The following is a 17,819-nucleotide window of genomic DNA, read 5'->3' as shown; positions in this document are numbered from 1 at the left end:
ATTTTTTTATTTTTTTTGATGGAATCGGCCTTTGCATGACTATGCTCTTGAAATGGGCAGCAGGTCGCCTTGTATTGGGCTTCTGCGGTGCTTCTGCAGCTCTGGAACCGCCTAGGTACTCGTGAGATGGCTCCATTCAAATTTTGTCTTGGAACTGGTTGTTCCCACTAGCCAAAGGGAAGGAGTCATCTTCGGAGCTCCTGTCGCACAGAAAATGGGGTTAGGACAGCTAGTCATTTCAGTGTTGTAGGGTCTGCAGGTGTCTGGTTGTCTTCGGTTACTTTTGCTTCCAGTGGTCGACTTGCTTTTCACTCCAGAAGCATCACCTTTTTATACAGTTCAGTGCACACCTGCATCTCTCAGCATTTTACAGAAAGAGGCGTGTGGCTGGTCCTCCTCTGGTATTACTGCCAAGGCAAAACCCACACATTAACCCCCCCCCCCCCCGACCCCCAGAATGGTAGAATAAGGGCTAACAACCAATGTTAGTAATGGAAAAAAAAAGGGGCAACCCCAAGTTGGTACTTGGGTGCTCCTATTGTGCAATACGAAGGCTATGGACATAGCTGCGCTGCCAAACCTAAACAATAGTTGGTAGTACACATCTACTGCCAAAACTAGGAGCTAGTCTGACTAAAGTCACAGGAGCAGGGGTGGGGGTTAGGGGGATACTAGGTATCCTTTTGGCACTCCACTGAAGTTTTGGTAGAGATGTAAAGTATCTGTTCTTAAGAACGGTAGTCACTTGAGGATATAAGAAAATGATCTCAAAGGCGGACCCTAAGGCTCCCCAGCATCACTGCCGATAAGGAGCTGTGTGCTGCATTGTAAAATACAGATAACTTTAAGATCTATGAAGCAGACAATGCCATAGTATAGGTAGAATACAACAAATGGAGTTCCAATAGACCAAGCCCACAAGAATGAGTGGAAAAAGGCTCCATTCTTTCAGCTCCAGAAGTCCAGCAAAAAGTGCTGCTGGTCTCACTGGCAGAGTGGACAGAACATCTAAAAATGATCTCCCTAACGCTATGCCTCTGATTGCAGGAAAGACTTGCATCATGCCAAGAAGTTGACAATTCAGAGGCCTCCCATAGCAAAGCCCAACAAAGTAGACCAGCCCAGGACCACCAGTGAGCTTCAACTTCCAATAAAAGATTGACGTCATGCAGGCTTGGACTCTATGGTAAAATAAATGTCTTGCTAATAAAATGGAGGGGTTGAATAGCTTAAAGGAATTCAACCTAATCTTTGAGGCTTCAGTCCCAACCATAATTTTACATTAAATACCAACCACGTTCTACCCAATCCATCAAAACTCTAGCCTACCAAAAACCTCATGATTTTTCCCCATGTAACCTCATCACTCGATGGTACTAAAGATTGAGGCCCTCAATTGCTGGCTTGGAAAGGCACTGTGGAGCTATTGAAGAGTACTGTTGGTAATGAGTTGGGAGAAATTGCAGCTTAAGCCTCAGGCTTTTGGCAAAAAAAAGAACTAGTCAAGTCCCAGTGTTGGCCTAAAGTTTAGGATGCTTCAAGGAAAAAAATCCTACAATACAGCTCTGTCTGCTATGCCTGACTCGCTCCCATAATGAACTAGATACTGGTTGCAGCTATTCTACATTATAATAAGCCATGTTCGAAAACCTTCTCCTTCCATGGTCTACATTGCACACTAAAATGCAGGCTAAAGCCTTAGGGTTCACCAATGAGCAGCTCCATGTACTGCTCAAAACTTTGAGGCCCCAGCTGACCGCTATTAAAGTTCATGGTTGCATTTTGAGCGGATTCCCTCATGACCACAGGGTGCGCTCCCTCTAATGTGACCCTATTTCCACAATCCATAATGTGTGGCTCCCTTTTTCCTCGAGTCTTCCTTTGCTTGGTTATCTTCAGGAGGTGAGATCAAGGAGGGCACTGCAGGGACTCTAGTTGCGGCCGTGTCTTAAACACATTCAGGAATAATTTTCAGTACATGATTGGAGCAATGGTGCACGTATTCTCCACTGCAAGGCAGATGTAGACACCTTGCGTCAGCTTTTAGCAAATCGAAGTCTGCTAGACTCCGTACAGGGCCTGATCAAGCCAATTAAAAGGCGTCGGAAACTGCAAGGGATCAAAGATTATGTTGCTTAGTTACAGGAAATGCACCTGGGCAGAGAGGCATTGTTAAAATCTGCGAGATTGGTTGGGCTGTTTTTCCTTACAACAAAGGGGTAATCATCCTCTGCCACAAACTTGATATTGCACAATAGATCCCGCATCTGAGGGGTTGTCCCACCTAGTACCCTAATGTTTACAGTTGCCACTCACCGGTAATCCCAACTCCTTTACATGCCTTTGCGGAAAAAATGTCGCAGTTGGTCTGCAGTTTTACCATTGTGAGGTAACTTCTGTGTCCACCACTCTTGATGGGCACTCTGGCTCCTCTGCACAACATTATTCTCATAACGCAGCAAGAGCTATTGGGGAACTAATGAAAGGTATGCAGTACATAGATGTATGATTACTGCACAATCTTCAGATATTCCCATGTAGGAATGTGGCTCACCTCATCACCTGCTAGAACATATTGTTGGAAGTGATCCCATTTCTCCCGCTCCATCACATGACCATGTTCCAATTACACTGACAGACAGAAAACACCTCTGCGCTGAGGTTCTTGGAACACGCTGATGGCATTACTCAAGGGGGCTGTGATCAAAATGCTGGGAGTTCAAGGCCTTCCTACATGCTATTTGGATGTCTGCTTGGCACTTACGTTCCAGAATTGAATCATAGGGCCTTGTGCTACCCAGATATATTCCATCAGTTAAGGAAGGACCTATAGAGTTGGCTTGCACAAACCCCCCCCCCCCACCGCACCACCCCCTCACTAAAGTCCAAATGCTTAATGAAGTCTAACTCTGTGGCTTTCGTGAAGTCTGTAACAGAGCAGGGTTATTACAACTGCATACAGAGGAAGGCAACCTTGTTTAAAAAAAAAAAAGTTCGTTTGACTTTTTTAGACGATATGTTGGGTCACCAGAATGTGACTTCACAACCATAGATTTAGTGTTCTTAGATCTAGACCATCCTAAACGCAGATGTCCCACCCCTTATTTGTACTTGCCAAGGTAGCAGGGTTTGCTATATATCTCTATGGTGCCTAGTGGAGCTGATAGTTTTGCATTTGCTCAGTCCTTGAAGAGGCACAACTGCCTGAATACTTAACCAGGAAAAGATCAATCGCTGTGTGGGTGGCATTGCCCTAATTATTATAAACCAATGTGAATGTGCTAGCCGAATGTTTGGCATCCAGGTGGTATGCCAACATTGGTGCACTCGGATTAAACTAGTTTTATTACAGGCAAGAACTTGGGAGACAATTTTACAATACCGACAATTTTCTGTGAAAACCACAATTGTTTCTAAAGGTTGTTTATTTTAGGGGAGAGAGGGGCAGTTGTAGCGAGTACACGCCTCCGACTTCCCATTTGATGAGAAGTCGACTGGCGTCATTAAAGTAGTTTTTCCCTCCCATGCATACACTAGAAGATGGGGAGGAGCTGGAAATGCAATGCAGATTCTGGCCGGGTCCAGGAGAAGTGTAATCCTTGACAAAGAAATGCAGCAGGCCTCTTCAGGACCTTACCAGACAGAGGAAAGTTGGTTTGATCAACAGTCACCACACATGGGTTAACAGCAGGCATCTCCAGTTGTGGTCGAAAACAGACCAAGAGCCCTGATGCTGGAAAGTGATGTGTCATGAACTGGCGACCAACAAAGTTGCAAATGAAACCAGCGACAGTGCTCTCGAGTTAGCGCAAGATTGAGCTGGTCGGTCCATCAGGTGGTCCAGAGACCATTCCAAGAGGTTCCTACAGCTGCATGCAGAGAAGGCACCAAGACTGGTTGGTCCCACCAGGCCATGGGTCAAAGCACCACAGAAGACCTCAGATAGTCCAGCAGGGCTTCACAAGGAAGGGTAACCTTCGAGAGTTGTCCAAGGATGAGTGATCTGCTCTTTTACATGGGATGCTGACCTGCAAGGCTGATCTTAAGAAATGGCCGTAGGAATCCTGGCTAGAAGCAAGACCAAGAATGGCAAGGATCTGCACCACGCAAACAGTCAGTGGCCCAATCAAGGACCACTGGATTTTAATCATGCATGTACTCCAGACACTTGCACCACAGATGGAGTGGGACCAGACAGTCCGACCCACTTCCTGCGTTCACACAGGTCATGCACTAGCCAGCAAAGACAGCAGCTTTCCTGGGCAAACATGACCACGTAGCATTTCCTGACCCGAGCAAGGTTGCCAAGAAACAATATGGCCAAAGTAAAATCGAAATATCTAGTGGCACAGCCATTTTAGGGCACTAGCAAGGTTATTTAAGCCCGAGGCCATCAGGGCTTATGCCCTGATGCCCTTGGGCTTAAATAACCTTGCTAAGTAGCCAGACCGGGTGGTCACGAACATGCAAACTAAAATTACAGCAAAAATGGTTTAAAAAAATAAAAACTGCCACCAGTAGGCACAGAAATATACCAAGAGTAAAAATGTAGAGTGATCTAAAGTATCCCACAAGTAGAGACAAAAAAGGGAAGCAGTTTTTGTATGAACATGTTTTGTAAAAAAATACACAATACAGTTTAGTCTTTACATGAACCACCAAGGGGTGTGTTCTGTAGAATTGGTAGCAGATAAAAACCCAGCTTACCGTTTGAAGTGGCTCCTGCACGGTTTTTGGCAGAGCAGGTTTTGTTCTCACAGATATAGGTTTGCAGGCAACTGGTTGTGCTTTAACCGGTACTTTTAAATGCTAGGATAAATATAGTACAATTATTCTGCGCACAGCGTTTTCTATGAAGAGAACAAATTAAAAGCTTCTGCACAAAGTATCGATGTACTAAAACGTGCTCAGCATACAATTACTTTTATTCTGCATTTACATGCAAACATTACTATTTATTTGGTTTTAAGAAACCTTCAGAGCAATTCACAAGACCGGCATGTACTACATCTAAACATTAACGCATCTAAACATTAACAATGTGTTACTTTGACGAAAACGGAGCAAAGATAAAGAACCAAAAGTGTACACCTACGAGTAGTAAGGCGGTCTGAACAAACATTGGACACAGAAAGGAACCCTACCCCCACACTCACTTAGTATTGAAAATGCTTCTGGAGATTTGGGTATAGTTGGACTATGAAGAAAGTTGGGTACTGAAATATTAGTCCTAGTTTGCATATTCAGGCTATAGGAACAGAGGTAAGGTTTGACGTCACTAAACAGGGGCTATATTTGCAGAGCAAAATACCTTATTTGGGCAAACGGATCAGAGAGTCAGTGCTTTTTAAAAACTATTAGAATTAGATTGATTCAATTGTCCAGAGAGAAAGCCTGGAGTGTGAGATTTAAACAGCATTTTGTTGCGGCCTATTCATTTTTTGACCTTATTCCATGAATATGTGATGTACTGTCCATGTCGCCTGTGTACAACAGTGTCATTGTATTGAAAAGAGGGCTTGTGGTGGAGTCGAAAGAGCAGCATTTGTCATTTATGGAAGGTTATCATCAAGATTTAGACGGTATACCGTTTTACGAAACATAAAGGGAAAATAAAACCACATATTTTAAGAGTAGAGTATATGTGGGGGGGGAGAAGAGGGGGCGTTCAAACAAAAAGCAACATTTTTCCGTCAAGTGTCACTAAAAATGTTGCGTCATTATAAACACATGGATCCCAAGTGTCAGACCAAAAAGGGACTCGCTGCAGAAGCAGGCCTCGTGGGTCAGTACTCTCCATTACCAAGTATGGATGTACACCAATCATACTTACGAAATCTCGGTTTGAAGATTTGCAACTTCACCTATACCATACCAATGCGGCTGAAGACTGACATGGCACAACAGTTTATTTTATCAAACTTTATTATAATTACTACAGTCGCCCTCCTCACGGCAGACTTCTGTGAAAGGGGGGAAATAAGCGGGAGGGGAGGAATAGGGGGGGGGCGGCCAACTAGACAGGTGACAGAAAGTAGACAATTCAATCACTATATCCCATGGTGCCCTCCACCAATGCACAAGATTAGTATTTGGCCATAATCCAGTTTAGGGGTTTTTATTCCAGAATTAAAGAAAAGGCAACTACTGCCTCAAAGCCCTTCAGCTGAACTAGGCCACAAGGGCATCTCAGCCCAGCATGCGCCTCGGCAGACCAAGAATCCAGGTGCAATTGGACCCTACACACCAGTTGTATCAAGAAAGAATGGGAGTGGTAAAGATGCAATATTGCCAAATAAAGAGTGCAAGGCTTAGGGCACCAGCATGTATAGGGTGGCAAGCATCTTCCATGACATCGGATCACCACGAGCTGCTTGCTGCTGCTTCATTTCAATCTAGTGTGCACGAGACTCACTGTTAGGAGGTTCTATTGCTACTTAGTGTATATTTTTAACGGATGCTTACAGAAGGGACCAAGTGCCAAAAGGTTGCTGCCCCAACCCCCATATCCGTTGTATTAATGGTATGAAAGAGTACCAAACAGGTACTCTTTCAAAACGTGAGTCCATGGATTACTGGCCCTTTGGGTTTCATAGGCTTCTTCTGAAGTGGGTAACCAAGTAGGGTTAAATGGAGTTTAGCATGCATCGGCACAACATCCCACCTTCAGAGAAGTTTTGGTTCGGACAATGGCAAATGTGATCTGCCTCCACACACTTTCTGGTGGCTTCCTGAAGGAGTGAAGGATCATGGTTTTAGCCATAACTGCATAGTTTTTTTAATGTACCCCAAGAACTATAAATTGTCAATGACACAGGTAGTATAGCTCAGGGACAACGGGCTAGTCTTGGAAGCAAGATGCAGAGCAACAGTTTCAAACCCCAGGTCCATGCTTAAAAACCTAGTCGGTATTAAAACATTTTCCAACAACTATAAATAATGGTACCATTTGGATACTGGCGTTTCCAATGGCCACATTACTCCTGCAGAAGCGTAATTTTATGCAACATTGCATGTCATGCAGCTAGCACAGGAAACTTGGAGGAGCAATTCATTTAGCACACACAAACATCTTGTTGGCTTGATCGTGTGCCGAGACCAAATTACCATGTATGAATAATCATTTGGCAATTAAAATAATTGTTTTGATAAACGCGCTTAATACCAACAAGTGGTTTCTAAGCATAGGATCTGGATTCGAACCAGCGCTGTGCTGCCTTGCTTCCAAGAAAAACACGTTATTCCCCACCCCTCCCCCCGAGCTATCCTTTCTGCCCAGTACCACTTACAGCCGTGATAAAGAACTTGGAGGTCTCATTAATACATAGGCCAGGCCTTCATAATAAAATCAGGCTCCAGAGCTTGCACAATAGGTCAGATTGATGGCGGTAATGGATCGACTACATGACCTACACATGAACACACTATGGAGGCTTGCAGATCCTGGCAAACGAAGATACCCAAAGCCATCAAGGAACAGCTAGCAAGGCTCTTCATGGCTTTGGAGACTACTCAATAATAAATTGAGCAAACTTCCCAGGACGTGCTCTTCTTCCTGTCTAGAAACCCAACAGGTATATTTCACACACTGGAAGAACGCAAACATTTACCCTCAGCGTCGAAGTTCACTTGAGCTTGCTCTAGTTTAAATGAAGCCTCGTCTGGGGGGGGGGGGGGGGCCCAAGGGGCAGCATTCAGCTCTGACATGACATCAAATTACTACAGGCTGTTTGCTCCTACAGCCGATAGACCAACGATTTTGCCCGTCACTTGCAAAAAAAAAAAACCATGCCAATTCAAGATATGTCACTCGGGACAAATCCTGAAGTCCATATAACATCAGTACTGGCTGTTTTTTTGGACTTCATCATGATTACGGTTAGGCCCTCATCCACCCTTAGCACATGACGTCCCTTCGGTTTATAGTGCCAAGTACCAATTACTTACTCCCACAGATTGCAAAGTAGTAACATATCCACCAGAAAGTATCCAAGGCATGTAATTTGTACCACCCCCCCATAAAAATGAGCTGACAAAGCAGCTCTGGTACAGCAGGTACAGAAAAGGACAGCAGGTCAAAGGCTACACACCTCAATGTCACATACTAGGCCGCATTCACTTTACCTTCGATTGATGGGCCACAGCAACTGCTTTATTGGAAAGTTCTCCCAGGGCTGCTCTTCTGGCAGGGTGCCTGTTTACCTTGGCAGCAACATACAAATAAGAGCACGTAAGGACAATGGTTCGCTCATAAGATAAATGAAACATAAGTGGCTTACAAGTCCAGCAAATGGCCATACTAGCATCCAGTTACTTCCAATATTACGGAGCAGGCTAGTGGTGTTGCACCCTAGTTTATGCTGAATTACATTAACAGTTACATTTGGAAGCACAGCAGCTTTGCTACAACAGAAAACTAAACACGGTCGGTCTAAAAGGAGTAGGCGCTTGAAAAGACCACATAATGTCATTTACTCTGCTCACCGGTACCAATTCTAGAGTAACAAAACAAAAAAAAAAAAAAAAAATGTAAATTATATATTTGTTCATGGACACGGAAAGTGTTACAAAAGGTCTGTTGTGACCAACACAAAGCAATAACCAGGCATCCAGATCAACATAATGTAAAGTGGTTCTGTGTAGTACATTTGCTTGGGGAAGAGACCACGGAGCATGGTTTTTGAGTGACATTAGGGCAGGTAGAAGGTTCGAGGGCAGGGAGAGGCAGGTGTGAACCCTGAACTGGTAAAGACTAAACGCACCAGTTTCCTATGAACTGCCATGCAATGTGGAAGAGCGTGGATGGTTTGGTTAGTTGACAGGAAAAGGCAACATACTGCTTCTCGGCCGAGACTGCAAATACCTAGAGGTCTGCATGGTTTTAGTTGTGAATTGTAGGAAGCATATAAATAAAAAGTATGCCTGGGGAGAGGGGGGGGCAGCCTTGTGCTTGTAGTGTGGGCATGCATTGGCCAGGGGCATAGTACGTTAGTGGTCTAAGTGGGGAATGTTAGTCATATGGTCATCTAAGAAGGCATGTTCAAGTCAGTCGTTTCCATTTGAGTGTGGTAAGAGGGGCGAGGGGGGGGGGCGGTAGTAGTCAAAAGGGGTGGTGTTCCTTGGGTTGATGTAGGGCTTTCAGATGATTAGTCTTGCAAAATTATTGGTCTTGCAGTCAGTTGCATTATGGAGGGAGGAGTTGGCCTTTCATGGTGGATTCATGACGATGTCCTGTGTTGAGGTTTAGATTTTCAAGAGACGGAAGGTGGTTTTAGGGTTTTTGCAGCACCTTGATGCAAAGTCGTCCAGTTTGCCAAATGCCATGCGTTTTATGCATAAAGTCAGTGGGCAAGTATGCAGTTGTTAAATGAGGTGAAACACTGCCCTGCAAATAGAAAGTGGTAGGGTCATAAAAACACTTCAAAAGCTTAGAGAACAGAAAGACGGAGCTAGAATTGCAAGAGGGAACAAGACAAGGTGACTAGTTTAGGCAGGGATGCACAGGCAAGAGATGTTAGACTAGCTCGTGAGAACGGCCACCTTAGTAGTCAGGGTTACGAGTCCTGGCAAAGGTTACATAGAGTTGACAGGTATCCTGTTGGGTTGTTTCCTTGCAATTCAAAACCATTTCGTGTTGCAAAATTGATATGGTCTGAAATGCTCGACAGTTGTATGCTGGAATGTTTCCAAGTGCGGCACTATAGCATCTTGAGGCTTTCCCCTAAACAAACAGCTCACCAGCAATTGAAAAGATTGCAATTAAATAATGCTTTAAAAACTAATTTAGCCAATAGGCTGTACAATCAGATTCACATTAATAAAATGATATCATAAAATGAAACTGAAGGCCACTCAGCAAACCCAAGCTAAAAATCCAGATGAACAAACAAAGGTAAGGCAGGGTAATCAAGAAATTGAACATCAGGGTGTGTTACAGATTACGCTAAAAACACACCCGATAATTGAATCCAGTCCCAAAAAATTTTTTTTAGGAATATTGTCTCTAGAAATTACACCAGAACACAGGTGATAGTTTTTGCCACTGTATAATTTCTCCCACCATGCTGCTATGTCAGTTCCAAATGTTTTAACCATCAGATTATAAAAATAGTGTCCTTATCAATTGCAGCTCAGGGAAGAACAGAATTAGACGTTTTAAAATTTCTGCTTGGGTGTTCCGCAGTCTGCATTTATCTCTTGGTTCTGCACCAGAGCTGCATTAAGTAACCTTGATGTTTAGTAGTTTCAGTCTGAAACCGAGAACAAGACTCGGTACTTTGCACTTGGAAACATTGTGTACTGTGGGGTCATGTGGAGTAACGAGGGAAGGTTGCCATTTGAAATCATTTGCTCTTTGGAGTCAACTTTTTGATGCTGTTGAGTTCTAATCAGCCCAGAGTGTTTATTTCACCAGTGTTGGATTTCTGCAGAGAACACCAATTGAGAAACCTAAATTAAGTGAGGTCTCTACACCCATCAAGCGACAGGTTCAAGGTCAATCAGAAATTGGTAATGGCACTGGACAATCAGCAACTTCTGAAGAGCAGCCATTTCCAGACCACTCACGTGAAGGTGACAGGAGGACAACTTCATGTCTTATAACAATCAGGACGGTGTTCACAAGGTGCAGCATCATTCTCCAAAAGCGTCCCTCGATTCTTTCCCATGGTAACCAACCCAGGCATGCTTCTGCAGCATGTAAGGGCTGGGGTTACCATTTGATTATCGAATTTCGAACTTGCCATATGCCCAGCCAATCAAAGTTCCCAGCACGATTAACTGGTTTAGTTTCCTTCTAGATCTTCTCTTCATGGGGTCTCGCAGGCGGTCGCACTAAGTGCCCCAAGTGTTAGAGTGCACTGGCTTAATAATTCGGTTCCTGCTTACAATCCAACTCAGTGGTCTCTTTTTACGGCCTCTCGTCTTCAAGATTCATAATTAGTTGATTTTGACCCACTTTTTGCCCCTTGACAATAAAGGGCTTCCACACAAGGTTACTGGTAATGCAAGGTTCAAAATTGCTGGGAGCCATTAGTTCCTGCTTCCAACTGAGGAGAACATATAGCTTGAAACCAACAGCTACAAGGAGCTGCTTTTGGCTCCCTAGGCCTACTGGTGCCTTAACATACAATGCGACATAACAGTGTAGAAGATTTAGGTCATTTCTATGCTTTCCTGTTTTCAGTGAAATCCCCCCCCCCCCCCCCCGGGAAGAAAACTTGCCCTCCTAGGTTTAAACTGAAAAACACGGTTTCCACTATCCCAGTGTTGCTTTAGAGTGAGCAGGGATAGGAGGAAGTTTAGGGGTGGTTGGAGAGGGGGCTTGGCCGTCATAGGAAAATGACCCAATCCCCCCCCCTTGTATCCTTGTTTGCTTTCTCCCATTGCTTCCCCACACCCAATGTGCAAAACATTAGCTTGCCCCTCCTGTAGAAAAGATTTGCAGAGCACTGCATACTTGCTGCTGGATCCCCAATGGTAGCTCCTGCCTTGATGCCAGACACCCAGGAGCTTGTTTTTGCTCCTGCTTATTGATTCTTAATTTCAAACCCCATGACGACTTCTTACACTAACTCTAAACCATCAAAACTGAGGCAGCTACACTGGAACTAGGAGACCTCTGCTAAATTAATGTCCCGGGAGGATAGCTCGTTGGCAACGTGCTCGCCTTGGAAACAAAACAGGTTCGATACCCAGGTCTGTGCTTAGAAACCTCTGGGTATTAAGCGCGTTATAAAAATGCAACTAAGACATTCCTGTAACAGCACCTCTATGCCTCTAGGTTGGTTGAGCAATTTAAAAATGCAAATTATAGGCTAAGAGAGCTCTAACCTTAAATGTTACATGTTGCGTCAACTGCTCGAAGAAGTCTATCTCCAAACCCTCATCTCGGAGCAACTAACACGGCTGAATTGTTCAAAATCTGCAAGGAAATGCCAATGCCACTGCCATCTCCACATTTCTGTTGCTTTCCTTGATACTCTGCACTACACTGGCTTCACACTTTTACTAAAAGTTAGGACCTGCTGTCCTAAACTTTCCTCTACACCACTTCCTTCTCCGTCAACTGCTCTCAGGTCTCCCTTGCCACCCCCTGCCCTTCCCTCCTACTCTCCCAGATCACCTGATGAGGTCACTAGACAAGTCCCCTCTATAAAAGTCACATCCAAGCAGGTGCTCAGCCAGAACTAGCAAGGAAAACATTGCCTCCATTGAACCAGCCTTGGGCGATTTCTGCATTCACTCCTGTGCCAATGGCTCCTTCCTCCTACTCAAGCACTGCCTTGTGCACCCCCTAAGAAAAAAAACTTCTGCCGACCCCTCCTGTCCAGCCAACTACTGCTTTATCTCCATAACACCCTTACTGGGCAAACCTTTGGAGAAGTCGGCCATCGCCCAGCTTATCCACCAAACTGAATGCATTGGTTCTCTCCACGACCACCAGTCTAGCTTCAGACCAGCCAGAGGCATGGAAAATACACTCCTGAACACCAATGAAGACTTGCTCTCCCATGTCAATTCCAACTATGGTACCTTTCCTCTGTCTTTCATATGGTCAATCATGCCACCCTTTGATACGGTCAAACATGCCACCCAATCGGTTCTGGATGGGTTGACCTCCCTCTGATCATCCTTCCCAGGTTCAACTGGGTCCTTCTCTCATCACTCTCCACTTGTGGAATTTCTCAGGGCGCAATCCTCTCGCTGTGGCTCTTCAATCTCTACCTTGCCTCTCAAGTCCATTTGATCACTGCCTTCCAGAGTCATGCGGCCGACACTCAGCTCACTCAAGCTCGCCCCCCCCCCCCCACTTACTCTCATTTCTGACTGCTATTCAGGCATGGAACACTGCAAATGATCTCTGCCTTAATGCCAGTAAGGCGGATGCTCAGCATTGGGACCCCAGCTGCCCCCTACTCTGGCCACCCTCCATGGGCCCCCTACCAACATCCTTGAGTTCTTTTTTACTTCTCACATCATGGACCTTGCCAAGGCGGTCCACTTTCAGCTGCAACTCCTCAAGGGGCATTCTCCCTTTCCCTACCTTCCCCTAGAAACTCAATGTCTCCAGACTGGACTATAACAGTATCTTCCACATTCTGCCCAATGCCCTTCACCCAATTCAGAATAAGACTGCAAAACTTGTCCTTGGCCTCAAGGCCAGGAAATCACTCTCCAGCCCCGAAACCTCCACTGGAACCTGCTTGATGCAAGGATAAAGTAGTTAAAGACCCTCTGCATCATCCACAAGGCTTCGTGGGCCTAGGACCCTGCTACATCCAACAGTCTCTGTAAATACCACCCTGATAGAGCCTGTTGGTCTTCTAGCTCCTAGCGCTCTGCAGGTCAGGTGCTTTTCCAAGCTAAGAGAGAGGTGACAGACCCCTCTCCTTCACAGGTGCCTCCCTCTAGAATGGCCTCCCTGTCCCAGCCGGATCTCCTTAAGTAACAGAAGCTTTTCAAGACACCTTTGCTTCCTCTCACCTCTGCGCCTCCTGTGCCTTTTTGATTGGCTGCCTGGTGCCTTCTGATTCTTACAGGGCACCAAGCCCCTTCTCGACCAGTCTGCCCCTGCACTTCGTCTCCGCTGACACCCCCCCCCCCCCACTTGCTCTTTTGAGCTAGCCCCCACCACCCCAATACTGCACTTGCACAATCCGAATGACATGGCCTAGTAAGAGTGTTTTTTCATCCCTTTTCTCTGTGCCCCCCCCCCCCTCCCCGAAACACCTTTTGCTGTATAGGTGCATTATAAATACTAAACAAATTTCTTTGTACACCACTGAAGAGCACCTTGTCCCTCCAGCAGGGCGACCCAAAAAGGTGGGTTGTATGATAGGAAGTATAAAACTTGAGCTGTGCAGCAAGGGTATTGTTGGTTAGTGACAGGCACCAGCAGGGATTCAATGACGGCCTTGTAGAGCATGAGCCAAGGTGGATCATTGGTGCAAGCAATCATGTCCTACAAGAGAGATTTCTTGTACCTGGGGACTACCGCAGCTTCTAAGAGAAGTAGAACTTGCTTAATAACTGTCCTTTTGATTTGGATCATAGTTGGATTCGTAGTTACCAGGTGTTATACAATTCTACTTAGTGTTTCGCCATGGAAGAAAGGAATGCTGAAGTCCTACAACCAACACATTTTGAGTGAGCTAAATTCTCAGCCATAAAACTGACAACGTCAACATGCAAAGGGTTCGCTGTAAGGAAAAGCACAATGGGTACTACGATAAAGGCAGAACAGAAAACCTGTTCCAGTAACGCACTGCTCTACTCATGAAAATATGTATGCAGAGGCTCCCTTATTTTTCCCAGCTCATCAGGGGGGGAAGCACACTTACTATTTGTGCCCGAGATCTCACAAGGAGTGGGGAAATGCATGCAGATGGACCCCACTATGGAATGGGGAACCAGCAAGTGCCTCAACAGAAACACTGGGGTAGCTGTCCAAATACTTTTGAAATCACGCCAAAATATCAGATTTCGACCAGTAAAACGTTAGACTTCAATAAGTGGTTAAATAAGTGTTATGACTAAACCAATAAATGCTGCTAAATTAAAGTTCAATACTCACGATACGAATTGAGTTGCAACACTTCAAACAATTGCCACAGTTACATATCATAAATAGTATGTTTGATGCAAGTCAAATTATTGCTAAAAATGTCACACCATGCTGTAGATCAGAGAGTCCTCCCACCAAATGTCTTCAAGGGTAGTAGGCTTTTCAGAGTTCAATTGCTTCTCTTCAGCAGCTTTAGTGTCCTGCAAGTCACCGGGTCAAGAGCAGTGTTAGGAAAGATGCTTCACTCCATGGACATCAACCAATGAGACTACTTTTGGCCATTGCGTTTAACCCTGCCGACATTTGCAGCTAAGTGAAGCTTTTTTGCTTCACTTACCTTGCTAAGCTCGTTCACACAGCATTGTCTTCCAGTCATCTACTTACAGCCAAGACACTAACACATAATTCACACAAACCAAAGAGGGCCACTCTCCCAATGTCACGTGAGTGCAGGGACAGAGACACCTGCATGATTTCAGACATAAAGTATGTATACTTCTGCACTTCAAGTTACTCCAGACACCCAACACACACTACTACACATCCAAGGCAAAACGTTTTTACCTTAAGAAACTGGGCGGCACAACCAACCCACACGCGGGACAATGCACACAGACGCCATTTCCTCCTGGTTCTGAACCTATCCTATCCTCACTAACAGACCCCGCACTCTGGTCTTCTGGAGCCACGTGAGCGCCTGGAGAGTGCCCCTGGGTGGCAGCCGTGTGCAATAAACATAAGCTAACAGTGCATCCCTTCAGGACCTTTTACTATAATCCAAGTAATGCTTTGTGAAACTGCAGGAGATTGCGTGCCATGGTGGTTCATCAGTGCCAGATTTCGATGGCAAGCACAATAGTACAGCCCAGATGTGAAGGGTACACCAACAGGGAAGCATGACATTGCAACACCAACAGTAATGATGTAATAATCCACAGTACCCATCGCCAGCAAAGATTTAGTATACAGAAGAGCTCCATTAGAAACAAACCCTTACGATTGTAAACTTCAATACCCATACCCAATGAAACTAGGTCCACAAATTAAGTAAACTTAACACAAACAGGGCATGTACGAGAAAGAGGGCAGTGGTAGTGTAGTGCATTGCCAGCAACCCGAGAAAGGTGTAGATCATATGAAATGGGGTGTGGCTTTAAGGGGGCCGGGTCCTGCCAAGGCTGGGCCCTGGCAGTCTCCAAACAGTGAGGCTGAGCCGGGGCCATCCAGTCCCACCACTTGACAGCGTGTCATTGTCCCGCCACGGCCGCAGCGGGAGATGAGCATGCTGTCATCAACTCAGGCAGCTGTGGCTTGACAGAAGTGCAGGGCAGTCACAGCTTCGCTCAAACTAGTTTGCATGAAGCTGCGACTGGCTGGCACTGGTTAGTCACAGCTCAGGAAACGCACCCCACCATTAACATCCCTTTGTCTCCACTCCCAGTTGTGCCTTTGACAGCCATGCACTGTAACAGGCACAACAGGAGTGGAGAAAAGGGTGTTGTTTGACCCATTAACCCCATGGCGCAGAGCAGCTTTTAGCTTTCTCAACTGCTCTCCATTCTTCAAGGCTGGAAAGGATATGCTCTGGCCCAGTGGGATGCGTTCATACAGAGTTAAAAGGGTGTAGGTTTAACGCTTTTGGTTCAAAGTATGACAGAAGGATTTTCAAATGATTTGGACGCCAAGTGTATCCTATTCATGGCTCCCTTCCTTAGACCTTCGTTTAATTGTCGAGTTGCACTCAAACCACCCACCGAGACAGTTAGAATGCCAAATGTTCTGTGGAAAGGTTGGAGGGTGTTTTATGCTTTGTTTATGAAGGCACTTTTATTTACTTACATTTTGAAATAAACGTTATTTAGAGTTGTTAGCACTTAAATTGCGAATTATCAAAGGGTGCATATACAAATACACGAGGTAAGCTTGCCGTATAGTACTTTGTGAAAGTCAGTTCAGCGTTTGAACCTTAATGCTGCAAAAAGCCGATGACTTGGGATACTAGATGCTTATGTCATACATGACTGCAAGCTGCCTGATGCCTGAGGCAAAGTCCCATGGTGAAGTCTGGGTGATGGGTACTGTACTGGTACTGGGGTGATTCTGGGAGGGGGGGGGCAGGTGCGTCCACGTTTGGAGAGGGCATACAAGGGTTCCCCAGGTCCATCTTGTTTAGGTCACGCCCACCAGACAAGCCACGCCCCCACTGGGTAGGTGTCAAGAAAAAAAAAAACAGCCGGAAAGGAAGGCAGGCAGAACCTCGAGGAAATAAGTGTGAGCGCATTAGGAAATCGGGTAAATAACTGTAAAACATTAGAGCGTGCTTGGCTAATTATCAATGGTTAACAAAGGGGGGGGGGGGGGGGGGGGGGCATGTGAGCTAGTCAGACTGGCACGTGAGCGAGTCAGACTGGCACAAGCGGCGGGCCCGAGTGATACTACATCAACCGAGGATGCAGTTAAGTGTGGGGAGAAAAAAAGCCGGCTTGGGAAGGAGAGGAGTGCGAGTGGGAGAGAAGGGCAATCAGCGTGTACACAGTTGCTCAGGAAAAATGGGAGAGGAAGCAACACCAGTGATTGACGTGACAACAACACCCCAGAAAAATCCCTTTAATTCCAAATACTTACAGCTGGGCGCCGGGCATTCATCATTTCAGCAAAAGCTCAGTCGACAAAACAATACCAAAAAAATGATCATAGAGTAACCACTATTACCTGTACATTTAAATGGCACGGCGTTCCCAACCATTGGCCATAGAGTCATAGGATGCTTCACGCCTATTGGCTGATGGTATTCTTAGGCACTAGCTAGTTCCTATCCGAAAAGCGGACCCTAGCAACGATCCGCCCCCCCCCCCCCCCTCATCACGCGAGTTCCACGTTACGTTCAGGTCACAGTGTTCGAATAAAGTACTGGAGGGTAACGTTCTTAGAGAAACCGAGTCGATTATGGATGCCCTGCTGGTCGGTCGAGCAGTCAGGGAATCCCCCACTTTAATATGATGCTCGCGGCAGATTTGCGACAATAGTTGCCTTACTCTGTGCTGTCCTAAATGTTAAGGGTAAAGGCGTAGGGGCTGATAAAAAATTATATTTCATTTCATATGTCAGATATGTTTTATTCTTCCAGAAAAATAAACTTCTTCAGAAAAGAATAAAAAGAAAAAAATAAACGATGACTTTTGTCTGCTTTATTTTAGAATGTGTCCCTCTTGTGTAGTAAACCCCCCTGTGTGTGCTGCCCCTTTAAGGGGAT

The 17,819-nt window shown here is 45.4% G+C and overlaps 1 protein-coding gene across 3 annotated transcripts in view; it reads right to left on the bottom strand.

Moving 5' to 3' along the window:
* The window catches only part of LOC138504145 (G2/mitotic-specific cyclin-B2-like), a 38,952-nt gene extending 21,655 nt beyond the window's left edge, over positions 1 to 17,297 (bottom strand). Inside the window, exons 1-3 of one of the 3 annotated variants that reach the window (XM_069624385.1) lie at positions 17,279 to 17,297; positions 8,125 to 8,202; positions 4,708 to 4,809 (exon numbers count right to left, since the gene is read on the bottom strand). Coding sequence is in view for 2 of the 3 variants with exons in the window: in XM_069624383.1 (XP_069480484.1) it covers positions 4,708 to 4,809; positions 8,125 to 8,202; positions 17,192 to 17,215 (204 nt within the window). In the remaining variant the exon portion in view is untranslated. Of the gene's footprint in view, positions 1 to 4,707; positions 4,810 to 8,124; positions 8,203 to 14,673; positions 14,777 to 17,191 lie in introns of those variants that run through there. The other 2 variants (XM_069624383.1, XM_069624384.1) reach the window with 2 other exon arrangements.
* Between the last annotated feature and the right edge of the window lie 522 nt (positions 17,298 to 17,819).

Source organism: Ambystoma mexicanum, chromosome 11, assembly GCF_040938575.1.
Source record: "Ambystoma mexicanum isolate Mex_15411 chromosome 11, UKY_AmexF1_1, whole genome shotgun sequence".
Lineage (NCBI taxonomy): Eukaryota > Metazoa > Chordata > Amphibia > Caudata > Ambystomatidae > Ambystoma > Ambystoma mexicanum.
The sequence above is the reverse complement of the archived record's forward strand: the minus strand, read 5'-3'. Positions and strand labels throughout refer to the sequence as shown.